This window comes from Apaloderma vittatum, unplaced genomic scaffold, assembly GCF_000703405.1.
Source record: "Apaloderma vittatum isolate BGI_N311 unplaced genomic scaffold, ASM70340v1 scaffold13865, whole genome shotgun sequence".
NCBI lineage: Eukaryota > Metazoa > Chordata > Aves > Trogoniformes > Trogonidae > Apaloderma > Apaloderma vittatum.
The window spans coordinates 36,867-52,331 of NW_009718890.1; the positions used below are offsets into that span (position 1 = coordinate 36,867).

The 15,465-nt window shown below is 45.9% G+C and overlaps 1 protein-coding gene across 1 annotated transcript in view; it reads right to left on the reverse strand.

The window, feature by feature from the left end:
* CACNG4 (calcium channel, voltage-dependent, gamma subunit 4) overlaps positions 1 to 5,752 on the reverse strand; it is a gene marked incomplete at its 5' end in the record, with an annotated part of 6,981 nt that extends 1,229 nt beyond the window's left edge. The window contains 2 exons of the mRNA XM_009870433.1: positions 598 to 738; positions 5,669 to 5,752. Of these exons, the coding sequence (XP_009868735.1) occupies positions 598 to 738; positions 5,669 to 5,752 (225 nt within the window). The remainder of the gene's footprint in view (positions 1 to 597; positions 739 to 5,668) is intronic.
* Positions 5,753 to 15,465: the final 9,713 nt, after the last annotated feature.

Sequence of the window (15,465 nt, forward strand, 5' to 3'; positions counted from 1 at the left end):
TCTCTTCATTGCCACGGTGGAAAAGCAGTAGCGAACGGGAGGTCGCTAATACTGTTAGTGGGATTCTAACATTCAGAATAGTAATAAAAATACATTCTGAGCTCAGGGCTATGGCTGTTCACCTTGATCAAGATGAGTTCTCTTCCACCTTGCTGAATTTTCAACTGCATGCAGCACGCTTAATCTGAGCTTCAGGGAAAGCCATTAACAATGTGGCTGACTCTCTCAGATGTTTCTAGTGTGAAAAACGGGCTCACCTATCATGGGTGAGTTTTTCTGCCATCATATAAAAGAAAGGAAAAAAGCCCTGGATGTAAGAACTGCCTGATTCAACTGATGTTTAACACATTTTAAGTAATGTAAAACCTGCTTGTTACTGACTTTAGCTTCCCTTTTTCGGGAGAACTAAAAGCTTTTCTAGAATATACTGCTTGTGGAGCTTCAAAACCGTATTTTTGTCTCAAGAAATTTTCCTGATGTGATGTTTCTAGTGCCCTTGATCCAGGAAAGGGGACCGGGAGAGAACCGCTTCTCCCCAGTCCTTTCCAGTTTTAAAAAGGCAGCACTTTTTAAGGATTCAATTTAAGGAGAACATACCTGCTGCAACAAAGAGAATCCCAGCGCTGAGAATAATGTTGTTTTTGCTGTTGTAAATCCTTCCCGCTCCGACACAGAGTCCTCCCAGCAACAGCAATATTGTGCTTAGGATGGGGAACACGCTGGAGGCACGGACGATGCCTGGAGGGGAGACAGGTAGAAAACCCAGGCAGACAGTAATCATTTCAGATGCCTCCTCAGGTGCAAATGTGGAGATTATGAAGTCTCTAAACCCCTGGCTTTTGCTGGAATTTTCACTGATTCGGCATTTCTGGGCAAGTTTTTGGGAGCCAAGGTGGCTAACGTGGCACAGAAACTCTCTACACTGAGTAAATCTTTTGAGCTTTCTCCTAGAAAATCCAGCGTTATCGCCATTATCTGATGCAACAGTGTACAGAACATTTCTGGCAAAGCATGAGGTAAGTGACGGCAAGACCCAGCATCACGCAGGGAGCGGCAGTGAAAAATTCATGAGCTGGCTACGAACCCTCCAACGTCTGGGGATGGCTCAAGCAGCAGATCTGTTCCTTGGTGCCTGTGCGAGGTGAGCGATTTCAGCTCTGGATGTCTGCAGCATCTGTGTTGCCAAATGGGCATAGTTAATAACCCCTTCTTCTTTTTGTTGAATATTAAGGACATTGAAACCTTTCAGATTTCTAAGGAAAAAATTTTAACAAGTGTGTCTCAGATGTTTGTTTTTAGTTTCCTGACAGCTAAGTACAGTCATTTAAAATTCTGTCTGCTTCTGTCCATTCACCAGCAGGGGCTATAAAATCCCTGAAAAAAAAATTTAAAACACCATTTCAAGCTAGCTTTCAAAGTCGGGGTCACTACAAGACTAAGCAGCGATTGAAGGGGAAGAAGCAGGGAGGGAAAAAAGGGCTGAGAAAGAAATAAACAATCGTCAAAAGAAAGATGTCTGCATTGTAAAAACCAAAGGGGCAGAAGCTGGTACGTGTTCCTGAAAGGCAGAGCGAGGAATTGAGCTTTACTGTTATAGAGAGAAGATTTTTCTGAAGAAGGGGAGAGAAAGTGCTGAATGCTGGGGGGAGTCCCGGCAGGGTGAGCGGGCGAGGGGCTGCCCCAGGAGCAGGGTCAGAGGCTGCTGGCACAAAGGGGTGCAAACCCCACGGCACAGGGGGAGGGCACGGGCACCCCCAGGGGGCTGAGTGTTGGGAGAGGAGAGAGCAGCCATCTGGGCCAAGCTGCTGACGCAGGGCCACGAGGGACGCGGGCTCTCCCGGGTGCCATCTCCCCGGCTGACACGCGTGGCAAGCGGCGCCTGTATCCTGAGGAGAAATGGCCAGATGCTACAGCGGATGCCTTCTCATTTCGCTTTTGATGGCCGTGGCGTTCCCAGTTCAGTGAATCGCTTCCTAACGATTCCCCTGGTAACTGGTGGCAAAATTCCCACTGACTTACAAGAGGGACAGGACTGGGCATTTGATACCAGCATGGCTTTTGTGTGTGCTGCAAAGCCCCTGCGAGCCCTGGCATTAGGATGGTGTGAATGCAAACCAAAAAAACCAATCCCTGCCCAGGAAGCTGATGCCGGTATCGATCTGCAACAGCGAGAAAAGTCTGTCTCCCACCAAAGCTGGCAGCTTCGCTCCACGTGTCCTTTACAGATGGAGCATTTTCTAACGGGATCTAACCCCAATTCAGCTGGATCCTTTACTATTCAGATGATGTCTTGCAATAATTGGCAAATCCAAGTGACGAGGGTGTAAGGTTTCTAATCAAAGCCCGCTGAGAGCCTGTTCTGTTGTCCTGGGCGTATCCCCACGCGTGTGGCACGAAGTAAAAGTGCTTCGGCTTTTGGGTCAGTTTTCTGGAGTCAACTGTTAGAAGAAGATTCACCGCCAGTCTCTGTGCTGCTGGACATGAAGGCACCCCAAAGCACTGCCTGTCTGTCAGTGTCCTGTACAAGAGCAGCATGGGCTTAGAATCTTCTGTGGCTCACCCTTTCTGGTTCTTTTTTCCTATGTTTTATGGTCATGATGTTTATAACAATTTCAGTTAATTCAAAGAGCATTCCTAAAATGTTTCAGCGATAGCATCAGAAGGAACTTGCCAGACATGCCAAATCCAGGGGGTGGGTTGTTCTACTTGTAGCAATTGATCATAGAATTACAGAGTCATGGAATGGAATGGCTTGGTTTGGAAGGGACCTTAAAGACCATCTGATTCCAACCCCCTGCCATGGGTAGGGACATCTCCCACTAGATCAGGTTGTTCAAAGCCCCATCCAACCTGTTAATCTCCAGAGACAATTTTTTAACAGTAGGTAATTAATGTGAAGAGAAACAAACACAGTGTGCTCTTCCTCTTAAAACTCTACAGTATATTATTTCCTACAAAGTGTACTTTTAGCTCTGAAACTTAAAAGGAAGCTCATAGGTACCATGTAGAATTTACATATGTCTCCTGATACTGGTAATAAAATGACAGCACATCAGAAAAAATTAAGGCGATCTGCTTTTTGCTTTCTCCCCTGCTTTTTTTTTTTCCCCCTCTCCTTGTTTACCATCCTGTCTGTTCGCATCGGCTGCTCTGCACGGCTATGCCTTGTGACACCTCCCGCGGTGACACGCCGCGGCGTGCCGTGCTGCTCCTCCCCACGGGGCTGCGAGCCCCCGCGCTCTCCTCCTGCTTTTATTCTCCTCTAAAAAGCAGGAGCCAAGGAAATGGCTTTGAAAAAACAGGGAGATGCTATAGCATGCGGGGAAGAAGCGCACGGAAGCGTAGACCTGGCCCCAAAACGGGGTCCCGACTCCCCGCCTTTGTGTGCTTCCACACCACAGCGATGCCTTGACATCCTCACGAGGATGAAATTCCCTCTTCTGTGAAGGAAAAAGTGCCTGTGCTTTGTGCAATGCTGGTCTGGCACAGCTCGGTGTCTGTCAGAAATGCAGAAACGGAGGAGAGGAGGAAGCCAGAGCACGTGTTGGTTGTCCCTGTGGCTGTTGCTCTCTTGATTTGGCGGGGAGCAGCCTGAATGCCAAAGGGTAAACTCCAAACTCCTTGCTCCCACCCTCACCTTGGAATAAAGTCTCTTAGAATCAGTTGGTTTCTTTTGCTGATTTCAGTTTGAACTAGGGCTAGATTCTGCTAGCACCTTAATGCTTACGTTTGTCTGAAGCCTCTGTTAAGACTGAGCAGGCTGCGGTGCCTCGTGCTGCTCTTCACGGAGCACAAGCTGCACACGGTGCTGCTGCCTGCGTCTAAGCCAGATGGGAAAAATAAGAGTTACCCCCAACATGGCTGTCTGAGAAACTTGTGCCAAAAAAATCGGCTAAAAAGCAGGGGGAATGGCACGGAGAGGGCAGATTGCAGAAGTGTTGCATGGAGGACAAAAATGGGACAGAAGTTCTCATGTCTCCTTTGAAACAGGATGCAAATATCCTCCTGTCTTAGACAATGATCTGGTCCATATTACATACACGTATGAGCTCATCTCTTCTGGATTTAAGTACATAACCTTTCAGTAATCTCTAAATCAACCATATGCATTTTAAGTGGAGCTGCAGTTTTTCTTATAAAAGTTAAAGCAGAGGAGTCCTGTTACCAGAGGACGGTGAGCTCTCCTCCACCGGGTAGCAGGTGTTGTGCAGAAGACACCAAGGGTTGCACCAACTTGTGTTTAAGGTCTGTACTTAGTCACTTTTGAAAACAGCTTTTAGGAACACCCATCACAAGCACACTTACAAACCATTTACCAAGCTCGTATCACTGTGGAGTTGTAGACTGGTTTTCCCGTTCTCCCTTTGCTCCAAATAAAGGAGGCATAATATGCTTTTATCAAGATGCTACTTAATTCCTTTTTCCTTTACGGTCCTTTTACTAATGATGTTTCTTTCCTAAAGCTGACTTGGCATCAATTTAACATTAGTTCCAAAGCTTTATATGAAAGATAAATGCAGCTGTGCTCACACTCTGCTAGCCTGCCTTCGCCTGAGCGCTGAAATCACGTCACCCAAGCTCTATGACTGATCTAAATTGACAAGAGCAAAGATGAAAAAAAAAAAAAAATCTGGGTTTTCTGGCAAAGCGTACTTTTTGGAAGGTTTTTTTTTTTTTTTCTTCTTGTCTTAGCAACAAGGAGTTGTTTCCCAGAAGGGAGCAGAAGGGCAGAGTGGTTCCTTAAGTGGTGTTTCAGGTAATTAATAGTAGTGTAATTGTGGTGTTTTGCCTTGCTGGGCGTATCAGCCAGCAGCGTCCTTCATTGCTCCCTGAAGCTTTCCCAACACCTTGTGAACTGCAGTTTCTTTCTCTGGTAAAGGGCATTGCTTTCAGCTTGGCTGGGCAGCTCTTGTGTTCAAAAGGAATAACTAGGTGAGGTGTCCTCTGGGGAAGGGGAAATCTAACTCAAACTTTGTAGGATTTGTGAAATTTCACGCTCAGGCACCAAGATTGCCTATCAGCCAAGCGAAGGGTCATCCGGAGGAGACAAAACCCCTCAGCCTTATTTCAAGCACCAGGCTGGTGGATGAAATTACTTCTGTGGTGAGTTACACACCAGCATGGAGCAGCAATGGCCGACTGTCCATGCAGCAAAGCCATAGCCCATGTTCGTGCTGAGCTTTTGCTGAAATTTCAGCTTCCTTTCTCCCGTGCAGTAATTTCACTGCAGGAGGAGGTGGCCCAGCAGCTGCAAAGGATGAGGCTTGCTTGGGTTTAAGCATCAGGAAAAGCTTCCTAATAGGCTCCTCCAACCTGTTCTGATCCGCTAATCAGATAAATACTCCCTTTGTAAAACACTCTCGCTAATCTAGGAATGATAGCTGTAAGTCTTCTGAAAATTTTCCACATAATGTTTAGAGAATTGGCAGCACCATCGTGAGCACCCCCTGGCTGAAGGAAACTCTTCAAATTGGGGTCCCCAAGGGTCATGGTAGTGTCAGCTGCAGTGTGAACTGGGCACAGGTCATCACTGCTCTGTGCCACCCAGTTTGGGCCAGTCTCTTGCAATGAGTCAAGTCTTGGGTTGAATTCTACCGAACTGAAACCCAGGAAAGTACCTCTGGTTATGTCTGTTAATCCTAGGTGTCAGGTAGTACTTCTTACTTACGGAGAAGGTATTCTGAGCTGTCATGGTCGTAGTCATTGTCCTCAGGGAAGTGGTTGATTCGGAAGCAATGTCCTTTGTAGATTCCTAAATGAAAACAAAGCAAACATAACACATGAGGAATAGAACCAAGTAAACGCACTTCTGTCACCTTCACTTAATTTCCTTTTCCTCCCAGGCTGAATAACTAAATTATCCTCCTGCAGCAGACCAGCTGGTCACCAAGTTGGGTTTTTTTTTTTTGATGCCATCAAGAAACCATCTCTAAGGTCACAAATTCTGGGCAGATTCATCTGAAGCCTAGGTGAAGGAAGAGAGAGCCAGGATTCCCGGGATTTCATCAGTCTGCTACTAATATAGTTCCCTTTATTTTTTTAATCTCCCTGTGCTTTACTTTATCAGCACCATACTTATCTTACAAGCACACCGCGTTTGCAAAGCTTCTTTCTGTTCCTAGAGGGACTGTCACTCTGTGTCCCTGCTCCATGGCTGGGGCTCTGTAGCAAAGCCCAGTCCCGATCCAGTGCCCACCAGCCCTCCCGTCCCCAATAAAGTCGGGGGAAATGTTGGACTGTCTGAGGCCTCTTCAATTACTCTCTAGGCTTGGAAAACAAGTCCATAAATCTCCTCCTGGTGCAATTTAAACCCATATGACCCCCTCAAGGTTGGCTCAGCTTTTAACAGTTTATTTGTTCAGTTAACTGGGAACCTGTGCAGTAAGTCAGGATGTGAGCGAGCGCTCCTGGTACCTGAAGGAACATCACCAGAGCTGGCCCCACAAACCCCTCGCTCGACTGAACAAGATGAAGTTCATCCCTTTGTCCACCTGGGTCAAGCTTTACGTTAGTATTTTGGATTAATTTCTATCATGGTTAGCCAGCTTTAGCTGCAGCCGCGTGGCTGTGACCGCGGTTGCACCGCGAGCTGCACAGGGACCTCTCCCCCGAGAGCTGACTGCAGGAGCGAAGCCCCGTGGTGTGAATCTGCCTCCGCGCTTTCATTATTCATTAACCAGAGCTTTCGTGCTCAGGAGCATACATCACCCAGGATGAGTTATCCTCTGCACAGGAGTTTCGGTGCTTACAGTTCGAGCTGGCAGAAGGATTTAAAACCCATCAGTTAATACTACTTTAACAGAAGCACAGCTGCAGTCTGTAGGATATAAATGTGGATTTATTTCACTACCTATTACCAATGATTACAAAGATCTCAAAAGAATTACTAATCCAGAGGATTTCAATTGCACCCTGTGAGTGTCAACTGCAGGTTTGCTACTACAGCGCATTTAATTCTTCCAGTAAATGATGTATCTACTCTAACTGCGGTAACGGCTCAGGCTCTCTCTGCACAGCACTTCAAAGGCTGTGAACAAGAAGCAAGTGGCTCGTGTCACATCTGGAAGTGACACACCTGTCCTGCCTGCCAGGGGACGAGAGCACCTCAGTGGGGACTGCTCCTGTTGAGCATGTTTGCTCACGCATCCCTCTCTTTGCCATCAGCTGGTTCCTTGCTCCTGATGGCTCTCCAGCAAAGCAATCCATAATTCAGATTTTAAAGATCCCAGTGCTCATTTGTACAGCAGTTTACGCAATGAAAGTAAATCACTCCCAGCATAACAGGGCCTCTGAGACTGGATGGTCATTTCTTTGAGTCTTTTCATTATGGTGTGCCAATTTAGAGGAAATACGTTCAGAGTATAGTTTTTATCCTCTCCTATTCATTAAGGAAAAACAAAATCTAAATAATCTTCCCACCCTAATTTCCCTTGGAAATTGGCTTTGCAGTTCTCCCATGGAAATCGGCTTTGCAGTGACTGTGCTTGTGTGTGCATAGGTGGGGCCATCTCAGTCTGTGTGTCCTTCTCCAATACCTTTCAGTGTAGCTCTGTGAATTCATCCAGTACAAAAGTAAAGTATCAGCGGTAACCGAGTTCCCAGCTTCTGTGCAAACAGGCAGTTGCATGAAGGAGAGAGCTCGGTTCACCAGCGGCTGCTCTGTGCACTTGCACCCTCACAGAGCACGGGTGCGGGTGACAGCCCACGTAACTGTCCCACTGCCAGAAACTCAGTGGAGAGACAAGAAGTCTGCAAGACGGAAACGTTCCCCAAGCCTCTTGTGTTTGCAGCACTGACGGACGGATGGAGGGGTTTGGCCTCTGTGGAATGACATCATGTTCTTAAACTTCTGAATGAAATGGGGTCCTCAGCAGAACTTTCTCTGAGGTGGGGCCACCGCTTCCACCACTGGGCTGAAACACGTCAGCAGCACGGGATGGGTGGTGTTGCCAGTGTCTGGACTTTTCCTCTTTCATTTCATTTCATTTCCTGGTGCTTATAGCTGGAGCTTTTCACTCAAAAAGGTATTAGCAAGTCTAGCAGAAGTGAAAAAAAAGAGGATAATTAGCCGAAACAGAAAATTCTAGATGACTTTGTGAGTTCCTTTCTATTTCCTTTTAGGAATACTGAGATTGGTCATTCTGGCCAACTTTTCATAGAAATGGCAAATGACTGTAAAATTTGGACCTGTATCAAAGCCTGGGAATATAAAATATTCTTCATAGTATTTTTTTTGTAGTTCAGATCATATATCTATGATGGTTCAGGGTCCTCTCAACCACCTATGGTATTTGATAGCAAATAACCGCAGCAGACGGGATAATTTTTTTCCATAAACTTAACAAGTGTCATATAACTCAGCAGCAGCTTATTAAACTCTCAGTGAGGCTTGAAGTTGGTATCAAGAACTCTGGTTATCTACAGGGCATTGAGGGCCCTTTTAATCCACAGTCCTTTAATCCAAAGTCTTGTTAGGAAATGTAACAAAACCTCTTTTTCACAATGATGGACTTTGAAACTCAGATTTGGGAAAAAACGAAAACCAGCTGGGTGAAGCTGCTGAAGCCATGGCCAGCTTTAAATGCACGACAGCAGAGCCTGACTTACGCTTAAGCACAAAACCAAAACAAAACTGAGATTTGGTGAAATACCTGGTTCCATGCCCTAGCATGGAACAATGCAAAAGAACAAAAGCCATGAAATGGAGGAGGTAACAGAAAAGAAAACACCTTGGTTAAATGTGGTGACAACTGTCCTACAACAGCTGCACAAGGCTTGAAGTCCCTGAAGCTCTTCTCAAAGGCTTCGCAGAGGATGCCCTGAAGAGATGAGTAGACAGACGTGGCCATGCGTAGTAGGACACCCATGGGCTGTTCTCCACACCCAGGTGTGAAGTGGAAGAGAGACTTTTCTTCTTCTCCTTGAGTATGAGGATACAGTCCCTTATATACTTTGGAGAGGAAGACGGAATATTTAGCTTCTACTTCTGTATCCACTAGAGAGAGATAAATAAAATGCAATCACTGCCTAACAGATACTAAAACACTGAGAAGCACTTCTGGATACCTCTTGAGAGTAAAACATAATATCCCACTGAGATGCTCCAAGTATTACTTCTTTCTTTGAATGATTACTGGTATGTTTTAAATGATGCTTTTAGAAATATAAATATTATAATGCATTTTTCCCTCATAATAATAACAACTTTGTTTTGAATTTTGAGCCAGGACTTCAGGATCTGGGTTAATGATAATGAAGAGGCAAATTTTCTGAAGTGTTGCTGATGGTGTAAGAACACTTTTTTTCCCACCAGTTGCAGTGTACTTAGCTGGCATTTAAAAACTAAAAATTGTTTCTGACTCAGTTTTACTCTGTGTTCAAGGGCTTCTCTGACAAGGTTAGTACTTCCCAATCTCACTAAGTGTTGTTCAGATAACTATAATTAGAGTGTGATGTACTCAGATAATGTGATAAGGGAGGGAACTGTGGTGCTGAAGTGAAGATTAAGCTTTGTTTTGGGGTTTGTGATCTCAAAATACAAAGAGTCTTCAACAGTAAATCAAACTAGTGATGCCAAATTCTGATGACATGCTACCTTCTCCTTGCTCTTTCTCAAATAATGCTTTAATAATCCTGCCTGTACCACTGCAGAATTGTTCACTGGGGTTTTATTTTTGGACGACTGAGAGCGATGGTTAATGCTGTAGGATGCAAATGCTTATTAACTTTGTGGGTGGCCATGCATTACATGGTCACGTTGTTGTTGGCCATGGCTTTGAAACGGCCATTTCCCATGGTTAGCCTTTATCAATGACAACATTCCCTGATGCCCTGGAAGTGTTTGCCCAAATCAGCACCGGAAGATAGAGCACTGAAATGTCCGACAATATTTGTCAAGGCAGGCTGTACTTTTGTTTTCTCCTCCCACTAATCCTGAAAACTATATACAACAAGATCTTTCCATAACATTAGCGTTCTGTTGTCATTTAAAATAGTTTTCCACCACGCAAGACGCTAGCAGCTTTGCAGCAGAGGACCTTGTCTGCGGGGTACTTCTGTCAATAGCAATTCTCGTCTCCGTGCTCCGAGCACAAGCTTATGGGAGGCGATATCTGATAGCAGTGGGAGACACATGAGGATAGATGGGTCGAGCTGCTGCCTCCTTCTCCACCAACAACTTCTGCAGAGTGATAGCTCAGTTAACTATTTCATCTTCCAGCCCTCTCACCAACCCTTGTTGGTGGGACGATGCAATAAAACATTGGTTTTGAGACTTAGTTGAGAAACCTTTCTTGTTTTCTCACAGGGCACCAGACGTTTGCGACCTCCTTGGATCAAGCTCTCCCCTGCCAGCATGCCACATTCTTGTAGCTCTTGAGCAGCTACAGATACTTAGTGCACACACGTGCGCGCTATTAATAGAGATCAGCAGGGTGGGTACACTGGGGTGGTTAGAGTGATGGAGCGAGGGCTATGAATGTCAGCTGCAGAAGTGGTTGCCTGGCTACAGCAAGTACCTGCAAGCAGGTAAATACACCCCAGCACTGTCCGGCCTCAAACACCACTAACCCGATGATTTCTTTCTAGCAAATGTGGGTCTTCTGGGATCGCTTGAAGACATGGAAGGAAATGACTTTCAAGATCACTGGACTGTAAGTGCTTGCAGATACAGGCAGTATAAGTTGCAGGGAGCTGACTGTATATGAAAAATAAGGCAGTTAGGAAGGAACCATGGGAAATTTGGCCTAGTGGCTCCGCTTGTTGCATCTATTCTGTGATTAAACGCTGTGCTTTGGTTCCAGAGCCAACCAGCTTGATTTACTGCAATACTTGAATATCTGAATGTTCAGACGACAAGTTTTCTGAATATATCAGCCCAGAGAAGACTGACTGACAGATAACATCACAGACAACACGAAAAGCGTGACATGCAGAGTGGGGCTGTGGTGGCACAAGTTGCCTGAACACAGAGCCCATCCCATCGTGGGACTGGGTTTCCTTAATGGCACGGCTTTGCACCTCCCTGGGACAACAGTGGAGAACCTCTATTTATAGGGAGTGAGAGTGTGTCAGCGCTGGACTCTGCCAGGGGAGAAGAGAAAGAGTTCTGTATTTTTTTTCCTTAGGAAGATTTCTCTGCTGACAACTCCTGAAATCCTTTGCTGCGTGATTTGAGCAACACTGAGCAAAGGAGATCAGACATGCCAAAAAATGTTCCTCTCCGCAAAATGTACAGCACAGAGTCGATCTGGGTGCTGTGTTCATTTCTTTGATTTTCCACCAGTACAACTCCCCTGTCTCACTGGATTGACACACAACAGTGAATGGAGCTGCCAAGTTAACTTTCTTTTCTCTTCGTTCCTCTCATAAAATAGCCCTCCAAAAGAGGAAGGGGTGGTGCAGCTCCTTTTACTTTCAAAACCTGCTTTGTGGTGCTGATGGCCAAACAGTGACTATTATGGTACCGAGCTCTCCACACAGGCCACAAGGAACTGCCTTAGCTCTTTTTCTGTAACCTAGCACTTTCTATGTTAAATTGTCCTGAGTCTGATTATTTGTCTCCTGCTGTTTGCTGAGAGTTTCACAAGCCTGTCCTTAGCTTAGCTGAATGAGAGCAGATCCCGTGAGCCTCTGCCAGGGGATGTTTAATGCTGTCGTTATAAAAGAAATCATGAAGTATTGATGCAGGTCCTGTGCAAAACACACCCCATGTGAATTTGCTACCCAACACTGCTGCTGTAACACTGCCTGCATCACCACGGAGGATGGAGCCAGCAGAGGAAGAAGCCCTGGGAGGTTAAATACACATTTATTGGGTGTCTGCCTTTCAGAAAAGTTTGGCTGTTGTGAGAGCCTCTTGAAGCTGGAAACTTCAAAGCCTAGGTTGTTTTTGAGACAGATGCTGTCTGACATCCCATGTGTCCTGCCAGTCCGGGAAATACTTGTCCATAAGACAGTTGGCATTTTTGTTTCACCCTGAATGTGGATTTGATGAAGAGCACTGCTAGTACCTAGGGTACCAGCAGTGGGTTTGCCAGGGTAAGTCTTGTTTTCAGAAAGTGCTCAGGACCTAAAAGGATTAAAGTCCATTTCTGTACCTGTGGGTTAGCACGGGACCATAAGCCAGCTGACCAGCACTAGTCTGTGTGTCATGTTCAGGCTAAAGCAAATTCAGCTCAGGTAAGTCTTTAAAAGGAATTTATCCGGAATCTTCACCATGTTTCCCCACAGCTGTTGAGACAGCAAAACAATAATCTTTTGGTCTTCCTCATAAAAGACCTTTCCTTCTTTCTCTGCCTTTCATCCCATAACTCAGAATTCACTTGTTTCTCACTGTAGGGAGCTCCACTGACTCCTTCAGGGCCAGATTCTGATTTCAGTGCAGTAGTCTCAAATCTGCCTCACTCAGTAACAGCGATATCAGAATCCGGTCTTCCTTTGTTTGCGTCCCCTCTACTTCCCAGGCAAAACGAAAATTATTTTAAAATGTTGAAATGTATGAAATTTGCCCCACTTTCTTCCTTAGGAGCTGTCAGCTCCAACGAACCCTTTGGGTTCTTCTTTTGATCTATTTTCAATTGTCTGGTGGGCAAAGCAAAACTCCTCTTCAAGTCTCTTATTTTCTTATCTTCTGCAGTGACACAATTTTCCCCCTTTTTCCAGTCCTCCCCCTCCACTGCCTACAGACCCTCCGCTGCTCAGAGCTTCTCATCAGTCCCTGCTATGCCATGTGAATAACTACTGGTCGCTCGCGCTGCCTGCTCCACCTTGCTCCTCTTGAACGTTTTTAAATGCAAAACCTCCTTCCCAGTGTGTTTAACACCTGACGAGGGCTCAGACTGCCCTGGTGCTAAGGAGGGGACCCAGCTTACAGCTGCTCCTGCCCACATGCTTGCAAAGGAGCTGGTGCTGGCAGGGGATCAGGCTCCGCTCTCACCCCAGCCTTTATTCTTAGCGCTCGTCATTCCCCTCAAGTCTGGCAAAAGCACGTTTTCTCTAGGAACAGGTCTCAGTTTATCTTGTCATTCGGTGTGCTCAGTCCCACCATTAACCTCACTCCACCTTTTCTCTTACCTTTGTATAGTAGTTAATGCTCCCCTCTGTATTTATCATAAACTTTCTATGAGAGAAGAGACTCTCTTATACCACCACTCTCAAGTATTTCCTTGAGGATATTATAATCCGCTTTCCCCAGCTTGCCTGCACTGTGGCAATGTCTCATCCCATTGCCTTTCGCCATCTGCAGCCTCTCCTTAGTGCTCCTCTACAAAGTCCTCTTTGTGGGAAGCAGAGGCAACTTTCACCATATCCTCACGGAACGAAGGCTGTGTTGCTCTATTCCCTGCACGGCTTTTTCCTACAGTGGTCTCAAATTTAACCTTCATGTCATGACCCATCCTCTTCTCTTCTGTCACTCTAGAGTTTCCCATGGCCCAGAAGTGGTGCCTTGGCTGATCTCCTCCAGATACCAGTGGATGCTCACCATTGCCCAGAGAAGCCAGCCACATTGGTATGTCTTGATTTAGGCAGCGACTCATAGAATCATAGAACCCTATCAGCTGAAAGAGACCTAGAAGATCATCAAGTCCTGCCTTCATCCCAGCCCTATCAACCTACTAAACGATTCTCCCCAGCGCAACATCCACCCGTCTCTTAAACACCACTAGGGATGGTGACTCAACTCCCTCCCTGGGCAGCCCGTTCCAATGGCTGACAACCCTTTCAGTATAGAAATTCTTCCTAATATCCAAACTGAACCTTCCGTGGAGCAATTTAAATCCATTTCCCCTCAAAAAGAGGGGTGAAGAAGGCTGCTGTTGGGTGGTGACTTCTAGTTCTGGCTTGAACAATTTCACTCTTTGAGCAATATTACTTTGGCATGCTGCAATCCAGGACGTAACACCCGAATGCTATTTTGTACAGGCTGACAAAGCATCTCCAGGTTCTGGATCACCTACACCTGAAGGCATCCAGGGAGATGCCTACAGAGGCTCAGCCGGCTATAATTGATGTGGGTATATACAGACTCAGCAGCCAACCTTCTGTTTTCGGCTGGGCAAATATCATCAAAGATGTTGTGCATTTTTATTTCTGTGTAAGAAACTAACAGGTGCAAAAAAGATGCTTTGCCAAAGACGACTTTAAAATTCTGTGACAGCCTTTTGTTCTATTAGAAGATTTTATTTGAGACCTTGAGTGATGTTAGAAAATCCGTGGCAGCGAAACTCATTTCCCGAAGATTCACCTCACCTGCACATCTGGGAGCTAATAAAACACATCACAGTGTCTGGCTGCTGTCCTTTGAATCCTCTTCAGTCATTACAAAACTGCTGCCAAAAGTACTAAGTGTCCTTGTGCTACCGCAGTGAATACTACTGGTACCAGGGAAATGTAGGACAGCTGCAAAGTAGGTAAGAGTTGATTGTATGTTATGTGTTGTTTTGAGCTACTTAATTTCCATTTTCCTCAAATGTTCTTCTCACAAACCAGCATTTCGGCGAAGCAGGCATGATTGAGGTTATTCAGCAATGCTCCTGTCCCTTTCCCAGCTGCCTGTCCTTAGCCAAAGGGCGGACTCAATAGCGTGCTGCCTCATTCCACCAGGGCTCAGGCACTCCCCACAGCCCCTCCGTGCATCACTGACACTCTTCCTACTACCATTTGCATCTTGCTCCTTATTAACCTGCTGCTGCTTGGATGGCAAAGTGGGGGAAATTTCAGGAGGGAGAGTTCTGTGACTTGTTTTGGCCTTTTGTGTTGCTTCTTTTTATGGAGTTTATTGAAGGAAGGACTCTGTGTTTTCTAGGAAGAAACACTGATGTACTTCCAGCCCTGACGTTCAGTTTGCATTTTGTAAATCATCTGCACAGGGACATTCCTCAACCTGGTGTCCTGGTTTGAGAGCACCAGGACGAAAGTTCTGTGGGGCTCCTGGCCCAGGAGCATCACAGTGGGAGGAGTCAAATGGAGCAATCCCAGCATTCTTTCCCACGGTGCTCGGTATATAAGGGGCCCTGAGAAGAGCCCTGGGCTCTTCAGTGCTCGTTGTCCTGGGAAGGTTGTTGGTGGTCTCTTGTCATCTCTCTGCATGCTGCTGCTGTTTCCCAGCTGCTGTTTCCATGCACAAAGGAGCACCGTTCCACGGGACAGGTTGTCTTCCTCTGCCTCCCACCCTGGATGGGAGAGGCACATATCCTTTTCTGCTGTTTTTCGACTGTCACTGCGACTTGGTGCTTGGGCGCTCCCATCTGCTGCTGACTCCAGCCTGGGAACTTCTTCTCCTGCTTGGGGCCTCATTGTCATCTGGAAGGTGTGAGTCCCGTATTAAGATATTCTCCTGTATTCTTGAGCATATTTGCATACTTGTGTATATGTCTGTATAGAGTTTGACATTGTTATTGTTAGTATTATTCTCTTTTTCATTGAATTGGTTGAAGGTTTTTTCATCCTCAAAGTCTCTTTCCC